At 39.7% G+C, this 18,022-nt stretch overlaps 1 protein-coding gene across 2 annotated transcripts in view; it reads left to right on the forward strand.

The window, feature by feature from the left end:
* LOC134219490 (hemicentin-2) overlaps window positions 1-18,022 on the forward strand; it is a 514,836-nt gene that overhangs the window by 464,087 nt on the left and 32,727 nt on the right. For both annotated transcript variants that reach the window (XM_062698236.1, XM_062698237.1), the window contains exons 8-10: window positions 4,183-4,334; window positions 4,922-5,072; window positions 5,188-5,318. In XM_062698236.1, coding sequence (XP_062554220.1) covers window positions 4,183-4,334; window positions 4,922-5,072; window positions 5,188-5,318 — 434 coding nt within the window. The remainder of the gene's footprint in view (window positions 1-4,182; window positions 4,335-4,921; window positions 5,073-5,187; window positions 5,319-18,022) is intronic.

An 18,022-nucleotide genomic window follows, 5' to 3' on the forward strand; every position in this document is an offset into this window, starting at 1 on the left:
AAAATCACGGAATCCTCGTTTCAAGAAACTTAGAAATCCCACTTCAAGAGGCCCGGAAGCCTCCTTTCAAGAGGCTCGGAAGCCTCCTTTCAAGAGGCTCGGAAGCCTCCTTTCAAGAGGCTCGGAAGCCTCCTTTCAAGAGGCTCGGAAGCCTCCTTTCAAGATGCTCGGAAACCTCCTTTCAAGAGGCTCGGAAGCCTCATTTCAAGAGGCTCGGAAGCCTCTTTCTAAGAAGCTCGGAAGCCTCCTTTCAAGAGGCACGGAAGATTCCTTTCAAGAGACTAAGAAGCCTCCTTCCAAGAGGCTTGGAAGCCTCCTTCCAAGAGGCTTGGAAGCCTCCTTTCAAGAGGCTCGGAAGCCTTCTTCCAAGAGCCTCGGAAGCCTCTTTTAAAGAGGCTCGGAAACCTCCATTTAAGAAGCTCGGAAGCCTCCTTTCAAGATACTCGGGGGCCTTCTTCAAGAGGCTTGGAAGCATCCTTTCAAGAGACTCGGAAGCCTCCTTTCAAGAAGCTCGGAAGCCTCCATTTAAGAGGCTTGTGATCCTCCTTTCAAGAGGCTCAGAAGCCTCGTTTCAAGAGGCTTGCAAGCCTCTTTCAAAAGCCTCGGAATCTTTCTTTCAAGAGGCTCGGAAACCTCCTTTCAACAGGCTCGAGAGCCTCGTTTCAAGAGGATCGGAAGCCTCCTTCCAAGAGGCTCGGAAGCCTCCTTCCAAGAGGCTCGGAAGCCTCCTTTCAAGACGCTCTGAAGCCTCCTTCTAAGAGGTTCGAAAGCCTTCACTCAAAATACTCGGAAGCTTCATTTCAGGAGGCTCGGAAGCCTCCTTTCAAGAGGCTCGGAAGCCTCCTTTCAAGAGGCTCGGAAGCCTCCTTTCAAGAGGCTCGGAAGCCTCCTTTCAAGAGGCTCGGAAGCCTCCTTTCAAGAGGCTCAGAAGCCTCCTTTCAAGAGACTCGGAAGCCTCCTTTCAAGTGACTCGGAAGCCTCTTTTAAAGAGGCTTGGAAACCTCCATTCAAGAGGCTCTGAAGCCTCCTTCTAAGAGGTTCGAAAGCCTTTTCTCAAAATACTCGGAAGCTTCATTTCAGGAGGCTCTGAAGCCTTCTTTCAAGAGGCTCGGAAGCCTCCTTTCAAGAGGCTCAGAAGCCTCCTTTCAAGATACTCAGGGGGCCTTCTTTCAAGAGGCTTGGAAGCCTCCTTCCAAGAGCTCGGAAGGCTCCTTCTAAGAAGTTCGAAAGCCTTTTCCCAAAATGCTCGGAAGCTTCTTTTTAAGAGGCTCAGAAGCCTCCTTTCAAGAGGCTTGGGAGCCTCCTTTCAAGAAGCTCGGAAGCCTCCTTTCAAGCGATTCGTGATCCTCCTTTCAAGAGACTCAGAAGCATCGTTTCAAGAGGCTCGCAAGCCTCTTTCAAGAGCCTCGGAATCCTTCTTTCAAGAGGCTCGGAAGCCTTCTTTCGAGAGGATCGAAAGTCGCCTTTCAAGAGGCTCCAAAGCCTCCTTTCAAAAGGATCAGAAGCCTTCTTTCAAGAAGCTCAGAAGCCTCCTTTCAAGAGGATCGGACGTCTCCTTTCAAAAATCACGGAATCCTCGTTTCAAGAAACTTAGAAATCCCACTTCAAGAGGCCCGGAAGCCTCCTTTCAAGAGGCTCGGAAGCCTCCTTTCAAGAGGCTCGGAAGCCTCCTTTCAAGAGGCTCGGAAGCCTCCTTTCAAGAGGCTCGGAAGCCTCCTTTCAAGAGGCTCGGAAGCCTCCTTTCAAGAGGCTCAGAAGCCTCCTTTCAAGATGCGCGGAAACCTCCTGTCAATATGCTCTGAAGCCTCATTTCAAGAGGCGCGGAAGCTTCTTTCTAAGAAGCTCGGAAGCCTCCTTTCAATAGACGCGGAAGCCTCCTTTCAAGCTGCCCAGAAGCCTCCTTTCAAGAGGCTCAGAAGCCTCCTTTCAAGAGGCTCAGAAGCCTCCTTTCAAGAGGCTCAGAGCCTCCTTTCAAGAGGCTCAGGCCTCCTTTCAAGAGGCTCAGAGCCTCCTTTCAAGAGACTCAGAAGCCTCCTTTCAAGAGACTCAGAGCCTCCTTTCAAGAGACTCAGAGCCTCCTTTCAAGAGGCTCAGAAGCCTCCTTTCAAGAGGCTCAGGCCTCCTTTCAAGAGGCTCAGGCCTCCTTTCAAGAGGCTCAGGAAGCCTCCTTTCAAGAGGCTCGGAGCCTCCTTTCAAGAGGCTCGGAAGCCTCCTTTCAAGAGGCTCGGAAGCCTCCTTTCAAGAGGCTCGGAAGCCTCCTTTCAAGAGGCTCGGAAGCCTCCTTTCAAGAGGCTCGGAAGCCTCCTTCCAAGAGGCTCGGAAGCCTCCTTTCAAGAGGCTCGAAAGCCTCCTTTCAAGAGGCCCGGAAGCCGCCTTTCAAGAGGCCCGGAAGCCGCCTTTCAAGAGGCTTGGAAGCCTCCTTTCAAGAGGCTCGGAAGGCTTCTTTCAAAAGGCTCGGAAGCCCCTCTTCAAGAAGCTCGGAAACCTTCCTTTTTTCAAGAGGCTCGGAAGCCTTCTTTCAAGAAGCTCGGAAGCCTCGTTTCGAGAGGTTCGGAAGCCTCCTTTCAAGAGGTTCGGAATTCTTTTAAGAGACTGAAGTGTCCTTTCAAGAAACTCAGAAGCCTCCTTTCAAGAGGCTCAAAAGTCTCCAAAATTCCTCTAAGTCTTGTAGGAAGCTTGATGTATAAACTTAATTAAAATCGGAAAGTCTCAGGTCCGCTTTTCATATATCTTATAAGTTAAAATTATTATGCGGGGTACTTCAATGAGTGCAAAAGATCGAACTGGTGTCTCTCAATGAAAAGGCTGACAACCGCTGGGATTTTTTTTTAGGATGGGTATGTTGATGTACATGAAATATATGTTGAAACCTGGACAAAACCTTCATTTGACGGATAACTTTTCTGTGGATTCTACTATACAGGGTGGTTACAAAAGTAATTATTAATTATATTTATTAATTTAATTAATGTTTTGATTTTTATTAATGCTGGATTTTATTAGTGTTGGAATTATATTTTTCTGACCATCTCTTAAAATATGTATTAAAAATCAAATGTTCAGTCAAAACACAAAAATCTAAGACAAAATTTAAGTGAAATGGGAACAATCACTCTTTCCAATGAGCTTCTAGGTGCATTTTTACGTATCTAATGGGTCTCTTTTAATTTTCAATGAAAGCTTAAATTTTCAGCGAGAATACTTTATAGTACCACAGGGAACGCAAAATGTTGAATAGATACCACTTAACAAAACAGGTTTCTCCTTCGTTAAAAAAAAGTGAATTGACATTCATCGCATAGAACAATTTATACTCTTGCATGTGTGAACAAAATATTTCCTCCCAATTGGATTCAATCGAATTTGGGAGCGATTAATTTTTGACAAACAAGTGAGACGATGCGATTTGCCTGCTTCTAATTCGCGAACGAGTTTGCTAGAGCAAACTGATTTTACAAACACTGGTCACCATAATCGAAATAGAAACATCATCAAAATATTATCGTCTTTATTATCTCAACTTCACATAAAGGCAAAGTAATATCAGCATAATCAAACGTAATCAAGAAGAAACATACCTTTTGAATAGCATTGCTAGCGATGCACGATATCCTATCCTCAAAAGCGAAAAAAAAGGAACCTTTACCTAACCTAGAAAAACTAAACAATTTGTCCAACAACGTTTGGAATGAATAAACCGAAGCTGTCGTAAACCTTTACGACATCTGCGTGCTCGTTTCCATTTTATTAAAATCATCCCTCCCTTCACTCCACTATAATGCCGAAACATTGAAACGAACCGTTTAATCTCCCGGGAATTACACGCAGGTTACACGGCCATCAACTTGTAAAGTGCCCTCTACACCACTTCCGCATAACACAGCAACGACCGGAATCGAACATTCCGGATCCGTCCGCAAACATATCCGCCCGATAAACATCATTCCAGTTGCAAGAAATCCCTTCCGTAATTTCGATAATCCTGTTACGATCCGGCATGAACGAACAGTGACATTCCGAGTGGAGCTCACCCAAGTGACACATGGGCCGTGAAATGGCCGCACCATACCGACTCGGCGAACGTAACGATGGGATTCTCAATCATGTCAATTAATGTTTCACAACTGTAGCAGGAGTGCTTATATGAACTGAACTGACAGGACCGTTTCTCTTCTTTTACAGTGCCACCGCTGTTCATTACCATGCAGGGCCTCCGGGAAACGTTAACGGCGGGCATCAAGACGCAAGTATCGTGTCACACCGCTGGAAGCCGGCCAGCGCCCAACATCGTGTGGACCAAGGGTACCACCACCATCCGGGGCTCGTCCCAAACGGTGAGTATTGACTGACGTCAGACCGGGGCTTACTATGGGGGAATGTGTCTTCACCATTTGACTATGGACGTGTATGCTCGGTAGAAATATTCAGTGAGCGGATTATTCCGCTCGGAAAATTACTAATTGTAACCCTCGAGATGCTACACGAACTGCTCATTGGATTGCGTGCATCCTATAAGCTCTCGAGAGCTGATCCAAGTATGGAAATTTTGTATCTCGGAATGGAGAAGCATGGTAATTGACGTACATGAGCTTAAATTAGCTCGAAGTGGGGTTTTATGAAATAGAACAAAACATACGCATTACGTCCATTTTTTTTAATTTAAGAATTGAGTATGGATTAAAGAATCTCCTTAGACATTTTATGTTAGATCGAAGCAATTGTAATTAAGTTTCAATGAATTTGTTTGATCAAAACTCTCTGCGATAATGTGAATGAATAACTTGGTCGAGATTCACCCTATCGTTAACAACTAAGGAATGTAATTTAAAATTAATTAAGCTAAAATTAACCTTTTTTGAGTTTTTCAATTTTCTTTATTACAAACTCCATCTCACAATATTGCATTTACATCCATTTCCAGACCTCCAACGACGGCAACGTAACCGTGTCGGAACTGGTGTTCGTTCCCGGACCGGAAGACAATGAAAAATCAATTACATGCTCAATCGAGTACCAGGAATCCGAGGGGGCAACGATCCGCCTCAAAGACTCCCATGTGCTCGACATCAAGCGTAAGTTCGCCCCCGGGGAACATGGACCGCCATGTGACCCGATTCACCGAAAGTACAACTCAATTACATGCATACTCGTGTATGTGTCTGTTACTTTTATCTATGCTCTCCACAGATGTGCCGGTGATATCACTGTCGCTTGGGGCGCCACTCGACTCGCAGAATCTGATGGAGGGATCGGACGTGTACCTGGAGTGTGACATCAAAGCGAACCCGCCGGCCAAAAAGATCGAATGGTTCCACAATGTAAGAATTGATAATGGAGGGAAATGGGGAATGTAATAAATGCCATTAACACGTTCATTCGTCAGAAGATGTAACCTAACTGGTTTGGAGCTTCAGTTTGAAAAGTGTGGAAGGGAATGCCAATCATAGTCAATTAATTTCAATACCTTTTGATATATGAGGGAAGAAAGAAAGAAGGAAATTTTGAATAGATTAAAGTGCATTGGTAATAGGGGAACTGTTCCGATCTCCATCTCACTGTACATATATCCATCTCATCGCTAAACAAAGAAATGCGGCACCAAATTCGTCGCTTCTTTTTGTCAACATGCGTGCTCACTGCTGAAAAAAATCACAAAAATAATAAACAAACCAAATTCCTTTCCATTGCTTTGTTTTTGATGTTATGAGATGAAGTAGCGAACCGTTCCCCTATAAACTAGCATTATAATATAATTCTCACAATTTTAGTTTTTTTACAGGTGAGCTTTTTCTTATTCAAATTGTTGCTCGAGTTCTTTTCATATGACATCCCATTCTCGAGTTCAACCATGATTATAAATATTTTCTTCAAGGATGCAAATTCGTTTTATTTATTTATTTTCAAAAATTTATGTTAATTATCATATTGAGTTGGTTTCTGAATTTCTAAACATTTTGTCATATTTTAAGTTTATATCATAATGTTGTTCTTGAACAACATCGTGTCAAGCTTTTTTCATCAACGCTATTTGGATTAAAATTATAGGAATCGTAAAACAAAATATGGTGAAAGGTGAAAATAGTAAATGAATAGACATCCAGCCGAAAAAGTTCAAACCGCAGAACTGTCAGAACAAGCAATCCAATAAAAAAATTCGCTCAAATAATACAATCAATGTCAGTCATAATTAGCCACGCACCCAACACCCAACTCGCATAATAATCATACCAAACTCCAGAACCAGACGCAGCTTGGAAAATATCGTTATATTTCCTCAACAGAACTTTTCCACTCGAATGCTTGATGGTAATTGTACTCGGAAACATGCTGCAGAACTTTCTCGCTGGTATTTTTTCCTTGGCATCGGTAATCAGTGAAAATATTTAATAATGGAAACAGTTGAGACCTGAACTGCTACCCGGAAAAGAGGTGCATGCACTGTTTTTGCCGTTTCTGAGTTTCTCAGTCTTTGTAGGTCAGATGCCACATGGCTAACAAAAATGGAAATTATCCATAAAAAAATTTAAAAATTGTCAATAAAGAAAGCAGGATAAGAGCAAGTATAAAACGTCCACAAATGATGAAAAATTTCCAAAAACAATTAATAATTTTCCACAAAACAAAAATAAATTAGCACTTTTAAAAACAAAAATTGGAATTATAAAAAAGAATTTTCCATAAAAAAGAATCAAAATTTTCCGCGAAAAAAATAAAACATTAGTAATAAACAATAACAAAACAATAAGTAATAAACAATTACAAAAATTTTTAAGAAATAAACATGTTTTTTTCATGAAGAACTCAAAATTTTTCAAAAAAAAAAATTATTAAGATCAATAAAATTATGAAAATTTCCATTGAGAAATATGAAAAAAGAGGCCATCCACAAAGTACGTCACGCCTCTAGGAAAAAATATTTATTTTGTGGAAAATTTTGTAATAGCTTATTGCTAATATGTATTGATTTATGTATAGAAATTTTGTATTTTTTGTGCCCTGCCCTTTGGTTCAGAAAGGGTAAGGGCGCGTTCTGCCAACTTGGTCGAGGCAGATTTCAAGTGTGAACAAGTTACTACATGGACGTTCTAAAGTGCCTGAATGAAATGTGTAGCTTGTGAGGAGCCCTTGAAGATGTGATGTTGGATCAGTATCTTGATATTAATCAGAATTTATAATGTAAATTATTATATTTTTTTTGAATAACACTACTTTATTCCGTTACGTATTTAGTATACTAGATGTTTTAACTAAAAACACAATGTCAGTTTTGATCACAAATAAAATGTCGGTAGTAATTACAAACTTATACTTATCAGTATTTTTAATTGATTCGCGATCCTAATTAAAAACTCCGATATAATAATATTCATAGTTTATCGCGTGTAGTCAGAACGTTTTGTTTAAAATTACAAGACCTAATAATGATCCATAATTTGCATCCGCTGAACCATTCTGAACGGCCGTATTGAGAATATCACCTATTACTTCTTCTCTGCTTAAATAACAGACGCGAGACGCCTGATGCTGGATTATCTGATTTTCCTCAATCTCTGGTGCTTGGCTTCCCGGTGGAACTTATATTGAGTATCCTTCGGAAAGAATCTGTGCCCGGGATGGGGGAGTCAATTAAGGCAACATTCGTTTGAACAGTGACTTGTCTTTGTGGGCGGGAACTCGAGCTCGAGGTAGCAGAGACCCTCGCGTGCATGTTGATGGTGTTGGTTTGCATGGGAGAGCTGTTGGATTCGTCGGGTCGTCGTTTGGGTCTTTGTTTGCAGCAGCGTATGGGTAGTTTTGAGACTTTGCTGCCGTAGTCTGGAGGGATGACTTGTGCGCCATTTTACAACATGCATGTTTTTCATTTTTCTGTTAAAGAGTTCGATGAGTACTACTCGTTAACACCATTTTTGGAAAATGGTGAATACGTCACTTTTTCAGATTGCTGCAGTTTGGTCTTGAAATGATATTCTCAAGCATTTTTCTTACATTATTTCTCCCTCCCCTCGAATATGTTATCTTGCCGCAATGGGTGGGCTTACGCCATTAGCACTGATATGGAAACCAAAGACATATCCTGTCGTGGTGATATCACATGTTGACTATTTTTTGTTTAATGCCGCGTCACATATAATCCGGCATTGATGCACTGATTTTACGCATGTGCATGTGATTCAACGGACATCGTATCTTGGAGCCTTCAATGGTGGAGCAGACAGGTAGAGGTCCTTTTCATCAGTGATAATGATCTCTACTATGCGGCAATACTTTTCTGAGGCGTTCCCTGATGATGATGAGTCGTAGCCACGCTGAAACATAGCTAGGTAGGAATTAACCAGTAGAAAATATCATCAAGACATTAATAGGGAATTGACTCTTGGATTCACTGAGTAGAAGTTTTATCAAAACTAGGAACGTGGCACCTTTTTATTTTGTTATGTCTCACTTTAACGAACCATAATTAAAAATACCACAAATTAAAACGATGGTATGCAAACAATCTTACATTGGCTTCAATCTCGATATTTTTTTCAAATAGATAGGGAATAGGCGTGATGAAGCTGTACTTTGCCACCGAAAAGTGAATCCTATAGCTGACCACGACCCATAAAATTACAGTAATGCTACGCTTGTATGTAAGGCTTTGAGACTATTAGACAACTTAAAGACCATTTCTTCACGTTTACTTAACTCTTAAGCGGTTCTTACTTATACGCTTGAACTAGGATACTCGCCTGAGAGGAGGTGACCTTTAACAATAAAGACAATGAACTGACATCAAAACGTAACATAATCTACAATGAGTATAGAATTGAACTGAATAACGTAGGAAACATAAGATAACTAAGACAGGCAGAGTAATAATGACACAGTGCGAAACATTCGACATAATTATGACTAGATTAACAGTAGATCCATAGACATAAAGATCTACCATAATACTTCCTAAGCCTATCAAAAATTCGAAGCTTAAGAAATGTCTGTAAAATTATTACCTGTTGAATCTTATTCGGAGGCGATTTCGAAGCTTTTGAAAACCAACAGGCCCATAGCAACAGTATTCGGTGTTGTTAAGTTGAGAATTTTTGATGATTGATGGGCGCACGGTTCTGAAGTGTGGCCTGGTAAATAGACCAGATAGATTCCAAAATAAATTTTAAACGAGTCATATTTATCAAAATCTAGTGCGTTATTGTTTATATTATATTATATTATTGTTTCAAAAATGCACTTCTATTCAAGTTTTCTCTCTTTGTCATCTTATCTACAATAAGACTGACTCTCGCGATAGATTATAAGCTTATTATTTTTTGAGCTTCATTTGTTTGATGGAAACTGCAAATTTAGAAAAAAAAAATGACTGACTAGTTTTTGTTTGCGTTAACATTGTAGTAAGGGTAGTAGTGATGATGGCTGATCTTGATGAAATTGTGAAAAATGGTTGTTGATATGAAAATAGTGATTGTGTGGTTATGCAAGTGTTAGTGAAAAGGTTAATATACAAGTTGGTATTGGTGGTGTAGACATAGTGACAGAAGAAGCTAGGTAAAAGATAGAGTTGATAGGGATGGGAACATGTTTGCAGTGAGTATGAAGAATGAAATGCAATATTGAGTTGAGGTGCTAGAAGTGGAATTATTCTATAATTATACTAGAAATAATGTAAAATATTCGGTACATGTCCAATGAAAGCTAGTAGAAGTGTCGGTTCTGATATGATATATAACAGCGCTGTTTTGAAGATCGATTCATTGTGTGTGTGTTCATGACTGTAAATAAGATATTTGTGATGACAGGGACAATAGTAATTATGATAGTGATGGTGATGAAAACGATAATAAATGATGCTACCGGGATTATTTTATAGAAAACTATTTGAATCAGGCCTTAACAGTGACCATTTGAGCAACGTAGCTTAGAAACGTCTGTTAATGATCAAAAATAGAGGCTCGTAGAAGCAAATTTAATCACCGGATCAACAGGGAATAGACCTAGTGTTAAGTTGGAGTGATGAGTGATAGTTATAATGGTGAAAACGGTGATCAGTTATGTTATTGAAGGGGACTATTTAATAAAACTATTTGGATCAGGCCTAAAACAGTGACCATTTGAGCAACGTGGCTTAGGAACGTCTGTTATTGATCTAAAATAGAGGCTCATAGAAGCAAATTTAATTACCGTGGGGAATAACAGGGATGGACCCGGAGTAGAGTTTGAGTCGAGAGACTGCCAACGGGTTACATGAAAAAAAAAAAAAAAGAAATTTTGTATTTTTTGTGACATTTTGATTTCTTCATGGAAAAATCTTTTTTTTTTTTATAATTGCAATTTTTGCTTTTAAAAGTGATAATTTATTCTTGTTTCGTGGAAAATTCTCAATTGTTTATGGAAATTATGCATTATTTGTGGAAATTTTACATTTATTCATATTGCTCATACCTTCATTTCTTCATTGGCAATTTCCTATTTTTTACGGAAAGTTTCTTATTCTTCATGGAAATTTTATTTTGCTGCCGATGTCAATATATTTATCCTGATCTTTAGACCAAATGGTTTACTTGTACACATTTGGGTGGTTCAAAAAATCGATTTTGCTCCAGACACTCATCTGATTTCGTCTCATCTCATGTAATGAATGTTTTGTTTGTAAGGAAATTAGTATGGGGAATTTAACAATTCAAAGTGAGAACTTATCGCTTGATTGACTGACAGTTCTGATTCGGTTACGTAATATTACATATATTTTGCACAATATATCACCTCTACTGTAATGTTTTGTAAAATTATGGCTACTAGACCATTTTTGGAAATTAAAAACACATCAACGATAAGAAATGACGAATGACAATTTTTTCTTAGTACTCATTCCACTTTTTCTTCTATTCCTCGATCTCTCACAATCCCACTATCAATATTGAGATGTGGACAGGCGACTGTAAAATCAACAAGAAAGCTTTGTTTTGGTTGAAAATAATAATGACAAAGACCTAAAGATTGGAACGAGTCAGATTCGATTGTTTTGGTTGTAAGTGTTGATACCGTTTTGACTCAAATTCTGAACATGGCTCATATTCCGAACACTTGCTTTTAAATGGCAATTTTGGCTTTATTCGTGTAATTCTTTTCATAGGACCTTGAATTCATTTGTAATCTTGATTATCAGAACTGAAAACCGGTGGAATTTTTAGTTTTAGGGTTCCAAAACGCCAATGCTCGGTATATGAGTCATGTTCGGGATTTGAGCCAAAACGGTATGTTCTGTTTTAGAGTTTCAACACAAAATGGACTGGCAATTTATTTTTAGTTTGGCAAAAATATTGTGCTTTGGTCTTCCCGCATAGTATAAAACCATAAATGTGTTTCCAACATGCACTTTATATAAAAATAAACTCGACCTAACATATATAAGCAATCTTAGGTATGCGATTATCTAACATTTCTTAATGCTCCAAGTTCCGTTTTTTAGTGTTGGGTTACTCCTGAGCTGGGCCCTCCTTAGCCATACGGTAAGATGCGCGGCTACAAAGCAAGATAATACTGAGGGTGGCTGTAAGATGAATTGTAAGAAGAATTAGTGTGTACATCTATTAGTAATCCATCACCTAAAATTGTCATCAAACGTAGAGAAACATTCCTGTCACTGCTCTGAAAACCCAGATGTGAATATGTACATTATGTGGAAAATTATTATTTGAAAAATGTATTGGAGGTAACTACTTTCCTTGGATGGGACTCGAACCCATGACCCTCAGTACGCTAGACTGGTGCTTTAACCAACTAAGCTACGAAGGACCTCCGTCGGCCTACGCAACCTAGCGGCTACTGAATAAGCTCGAGAATCCCAAATTGGACGCAGAGTCGAATGACTCACAATCAATTTGCAAAGCCAACACTTCCACTATGCATGCAATTTGGGAATCTCGGGAAACCCGATATGTCCGTAAAATCGTAAATGTCCGCTCGAATACAACAGCGCTGCCTTGCGGATGAATTCTCAACTACATAGTTTCTCAACATATTGGTTTCCAATCCCCGAACAACTTTATAGAAAGCCGCAACTTTTTAAACCTACAGATACCGAGATATCGAACCAAACTGATCTCTTATGTATTGTAGCGCCGCCTTGCAGATGAATTAAAAACTAAACAGTTTTTCAAGATATTGGTTTCCAATCCCCGAACAGCTTTGTAGAAGACGTCAACTTTCTATATTCCTCAGATTCCGCGATATTGAACCAAACTGATCTCTCATACATATTATCGACGCCTTTCAGAGGATTACTAAACTAAACAGTTTCTCAAGATATTAGTTTCCAACAACTCGAATAACTTTGTAGAAGACGGCAGCTTCCAAAACCAAATGGATCCCGAGATATCGAATCAAACTGGTAGTTTCATATACTCTAGCGCACCCAAGTGCAAGAATTTGAAATCCATTATTTTCTAGACTTGCGTAGATCATAGATGGATTAAGCATTCGTTTCACTGCAAATTAACTATTTTCCCCGTTTTTTCGGTGGCTCCGGATCAACGATTTATTAGACTAAAAATTATCCTCAATAAGAGTATCAATAATCGAATGGTTTTTGTTTCCTAATGATTTTTCACGTTTATTCACTTATTGTGACACTGAGAATTTTTTAATGCGTTTTTTTTACATTTTTTTTACGTTGGGGGGTCTAGCCATTTTTTTACGAGAATTTTCAAATTTGAGCGTTTTCCTTGTAAAAAAAATACGCGGTTTTCACGATTTTTGTATCGGTTTAGGGCTCTAACCATTTTTTTACAAGGACTATGAGATTTACCTGGCTTATGAGCAATACCAAAAATTAAAAAAATCACTAGTAGCGTTATAGTTTCATACTGGTTTTATAACACTCTTGCAGAGTAAATTATGGTCTTCAAGAGTGTTACAAAACTTAAAATGTAACTTGGGACAATAAAATTAAAATGTTGCCAAATTCAAATGATTTTGTTGCCAAAATCGAATGGCTTTGTTACCAAAATCGAATGGCTTTGTTACCAACATCGAATGTTGCCACAAACCGAATGTTGCCAAAATCGACTGGGGTCTGTAAATTGGTTTTAATACAGTAGTGTCGACCCGTAGGGGGGGGTCGTAGCGTAGCGCCTTATAAGGGAATGGTCATGAGTTCGATTCCAAGTTGAATCTGTCTAGTTTGTCTAACTGGCAAAGACGCTGCATTTTGTTCCTTGTTTAGATTCTCGTTTTTTTATCACAATTGGCTGGGGTTCTGCCAAATCGCATCAAGCGCCAACAAAAAAAAACATTTTTCTGCCCAAGCTTTCGTTTAGCAGATTTAATTGATCAAATATTAAATTGAATTTCATTCAACCATATAACTGAGGATATCCTACAACAACTTTTTGTATGAATGTATATGAAATGATTTCCGTTTTCCTTATACGTACTAAATGCCACAAGCCACTCAAAAAACGCTTGGTGCGATTTGGCAGAACCCCGACCAATTGGCAATGTATTTTTTATTGTTTAACCCGTGTAGGCTCTTCCTAGCACAGTCAAAGTGTTTGCAATTAGCTAATTTGTAAACCTATTCACATAATGACGTTTAAATCGAGATTGAATACATAATTGAAACTATTTATTATTAAGCTGCTCGGCTATTTTGGAATACTCTTCCAAGTGAAACAGCCTTCGTATAACAGAAAGCACTTGAAATGTTTCAAATAAGATACTAATATTTCCACACAAAAGATTGCTAAATGCATCTGACAATTCGTGATAGCGATTGTCTGGTAGCAGATGACATGGCATTTTTTTCCTCTTTGCCGACATGGCGTTTTTTCCCTCCATCCCAGAGTCTAACTTGTCTATGTAATTAGTATAATGTATAATGTATAATGTATATGTATAATGTATAATATAACAATGTATAATTCGTCTAGTTTGTATAATTTGTGCATTTTTCCGAATTTGTCTAATTTGTTTCTTTCTTTTTCTTCTTTTCCTTATTGGCACTACATCTCCCACTGTGTTCATTCAGCACTTCCACAGTTATTAACCGCGAGGTTTCTAAGTCACATTACGGTTTTTGCATTCGTATATCATGGGGCTAACACAATGATACTTTTATGCCCATGTAAGTCAAGACATGAGACGAGTTTGTACGTTCCCATTTAATTCCACCACGTGATTGTACCTTGACAGTTATGTATTTCGAGCTCAACAGTAAGGTCGTCTTCAGTGTCTCGTACTCGACTTACTGTACGAGACACTGAATACGTAGCTGTCAAGGTACAATCAAGTGGTGGAATTGAATGGGAAGGTACAAACTCGTCTTATGACAAGTGAAGACATTCCACTAAAAAGCTCAAAATAATTTTCCTAACAAAATGCATTTTTTGGTTAATTTGTCTAACTTGTCTAATTTGTCTAATGAGCCTAATTTGGCTCCTTTGCCTAATTTGTCCAATTTTTCCAATTTACAATGTTGTGAAAACTCATATGTGAATATGTACGTTATGTGGAAGATATAAATTCGGAAAATGTATTGAAGGTAACCACTTTCCCTTCGATGGGACTCGAACCCACGACCCTACAGTACGCTAGACTGGTGCTTTAACCAACTAAGCTACGAAGGACCTCCGTCGGCCTTCGCAACCTAGCGGCTACTGAACGAGCTCGAGATTCAAAAATTGGACGCATAGTCAAATCACTGAGACACTGCAGACGGCCTTACTGTTGAGGTCGAAATACGTATCTGTCAAGATACAATTAAGTGGTGGAATTGAATGGGTTTGTACAAACTCGTCTTATGACAAGTGAAGACATTCCACTAAATAGCTCAAAATAATTTTCTTAACATATCTTACCTTCCAAAACCTCCACATGCCTGATTTGGTTCCACGGTGGTTTCCATACCCTAACCAAGCCGTCCGCTACCAGGACGTTAGGCAAGAAGATTCATGCTTCGATTGTTGTGCTGTTCAATAGATAGTCTTCATGCCTCCCTTTCACACTCTATCGTTTCATACTTGTTCGCGCCCTAAAGCCGGCAGTTTTTAGCCATATTTGAACTGCTACTTGACAACGGACAAATTGTGGCAGTCAATCTCATACGCATAACAAAGTACAAATACTACTTGATGGGCTACAGCTCTTCGATGAACCTACGCCGAATGGAGTATCCTTCTTCACTGGACTCGATCCTGGGCCAATCACTTTCAGTCGGCCTGAACATTGGGCGCCCTCAGGTCCTCTTTAACTGCAAAAAGCCATCGTGTATGCGGCCTTCCACGAAGCCTGCGGCCTCTTCCGGGTTATCTACTAAATATTATCTTCGCTTGACGTTTTTCCGGCATACGAACAACGTGACCAGCCCACCGTAGTCTGCCGTGTTGTATAAGCTTAATAATATCCAGCCCTTTATACACCTGGTACAATTCGTGATTCATGCGACGCCGCCAGATACCGTTCTCCTGTTTACCGCCGAGTATTGAACGCAGCACCTTACGCTCAAACACTCCGAGAGCTCTCCGATCAGCCTCCTTTAACGTCCATGTCTCATGGCCGTATAAAGCCACCGGAAGAATCAGAGTAGTATACAGCGCGAGTTTTGTTTTCGTTTGCAGACTACGGGACTTAAGCTGGTTACGAAGTCCGTAATAAGCCCTATTTGCAGCTGCAATACGCCTTTTCACCTCGCGGGTAACATTATTATCGCACGTCACTAATGTTCCAAGATACACAAATTCTTCTACCGCTTCAAATTTTCCACTATCCATCACCTTTTCGCTACCACCACGTTGAGTCCACGTTGATTGCCAGTGACCATGTACATCGTTTTGCTGATATTCGTGGCATCGTGAGTCCAATCCTTGCTGTCTCCCTCTTAAAAGGCCCAAAAGTCTCTTCCACGGCATGGCGATCAATCTCGATAATATAGAATATCGTCCGCAAATCCCAGGAGCATATGCGATCTTATGATAATGGTACCGCTTCTTTGCACACCAGCTCTCCTAATCGCTTCTTCGAGCGCTATATTGAACAGTAGATTCGAGAGTGCATCACCCTGCTTTAATCCATCTAAGGTAACAAATGACGTCGATATTTCATCCGCAACCCTTACACTTGATTTCGATCCGTCCAACGTTATACGAATCAGCCGTATCAGTTTCGCCGGAGAACCATGTTGAAGCATAGTTTGTCATAATTCATTCATTCCTGGCAGCCACTTCGGTTTTATCTGTCAGCAAATTCCCTTGTTGGTCGTTGCACATGACAGGAGACGGCGCTGTCTTTCTCCGCACACCATTGATAGACTCATAGAACCTCCGCATATCGTTCTGCTCCATTTCTTCCTGCGCCTTGCTAATCACATGTTCTTCATATTCTTTCTTCTTTCTGCGGTAGTTTCGTTTCTCTGTTCGATCGAGTCCCCGACACCAACATCCGGCTTCTGGCAGGGTTCTTCTCGCCTGTCTCTCTCTGACACTCCACATCGAACCATCCCGTCCTGGGTCGCCTCTGTGCAGTGCCTACCACTTCTCGTGCTGTTGTGCTCACCGCTCCATGGATCGACTCCCATAGATCGTTGATGTTGTCGCTAACGTTGATTGCACTTTTCCGTTCGTCGAGCTTCTGGCGGTACTCAGCCGATACTCCTTCCGCCGACAATCGCTGGATATTGTAACGCATCGTTCGCTGTGATCTTTCGTTTGATACAGTTGACAACCGTGATCGAATTTTACTGACAACGAGGTAATGATCAGAGTCAATGTTCGGACCTCTGAATGTCCGCACATCGATAACATTCACCAGAACATGGTCTATCTGGTTGCAAGTTTCCAAGGATGTTATCGATCATTTAGTAATTCGCGTTCGATTATTTAGTAGTTTGTTAATATCTCATTCCAGAAGCTGAATTTCAAAATGTGTTGTATGGTGGAGTGCAAAGGTTTTTCTGCAATTCTGCCTTATGGTTCCTTGTTTGAATTCCACTATAAACGGAGTTATAACTATAGTTTCAGTAACTTAGACTAAATGATAACAAAATTCCAATCAGTAAGTTTAAATTACTGCAACTAGCGCTATAACTCCGTTATTAGCTGAATTTTAACAACGAATCATTAGGTAGAATTGTAGAAAAACCTTCGCACTAGAAGTCCACTAATACAACACATTTTGAAATTCAGCTTCTGGAATGAGTTATTAACAAACTACTAAATGATCGAACGCGAATTACTAAATGATCGATAACATCCTTGCAAGTTTCACCATTTGGGTTTCTCCAGGTGTGCTTTCGGATGTTCTTTCGTGCAAAGTAGGTGCTACCGATGCACACTGGTTCAGAAGCCCCCAAAACGTGCGTTTTTTAGTTTTCGACCTGAAAACTACATTTTAGAGTCATGATGTCTTCAGAAAAGTTGAAGGATATTTCTTGGGCTTTCTTTTGATAAGAAAATATCAATGATCTATCCACCTTGAAGAACGGTATGGAATAAAAAAATTACGCAGATGTACAAAAGCAGTGGTTGTTCTCTGCAATGTTATAAAGAATGTGAATTGGAACATCTTTTCTGAAGACACAATGTTGGACAAACGGTTTTGTAAGAAATTAGAGCACGTTTTGTATGAATGACCCCAAAAAATCATATTTTGAGCATAACTTTTTTGGAAATGATTTTAGCACTATGGTTTATTCTAGAAAGTTGTGCATAATGACAAAAAACATGTTTGTCTAGAAGACTACTTTGATCTATCTTGAAACCTGTCAAAGTTATTAAGGAATCTTTAGAAAAAATAGTCAATTTTCATATCAACACACCATGAAAAGCGGCAAGAGGCGGCAAGCCAAACAGTCACCATCTGAAAGATTCGGTTTTATGCTACCGAATGCACAATGATTTGTTTTGTTCCGTCGTGTTCCACTATTGTTTTGAATCAACTTAAAATAATGTGTCTTCAGGAAAGATGTTCCAATTCACATTCTTTATAACATTGCAGAGAACAACCACTGCTTTTGTACATCTGCGTAAATTTT

The sequence above is a fragment of the Armigeres subalbatus genome, chromosome 3 (assembly GCF_024139115.2).
Source record: "Armigeres subalbatus isolate Guangzhou_Male chromosome 3, GZ_Asu_2, whole genome shotgun sequence".
Taxonomy (NCBI): domain Eukaryota; kingdom Metazoa; phylum Arthropoda; class Insecta; order Diptera; family Culicidae; genus Armigeres; species Armigeres subalbatus.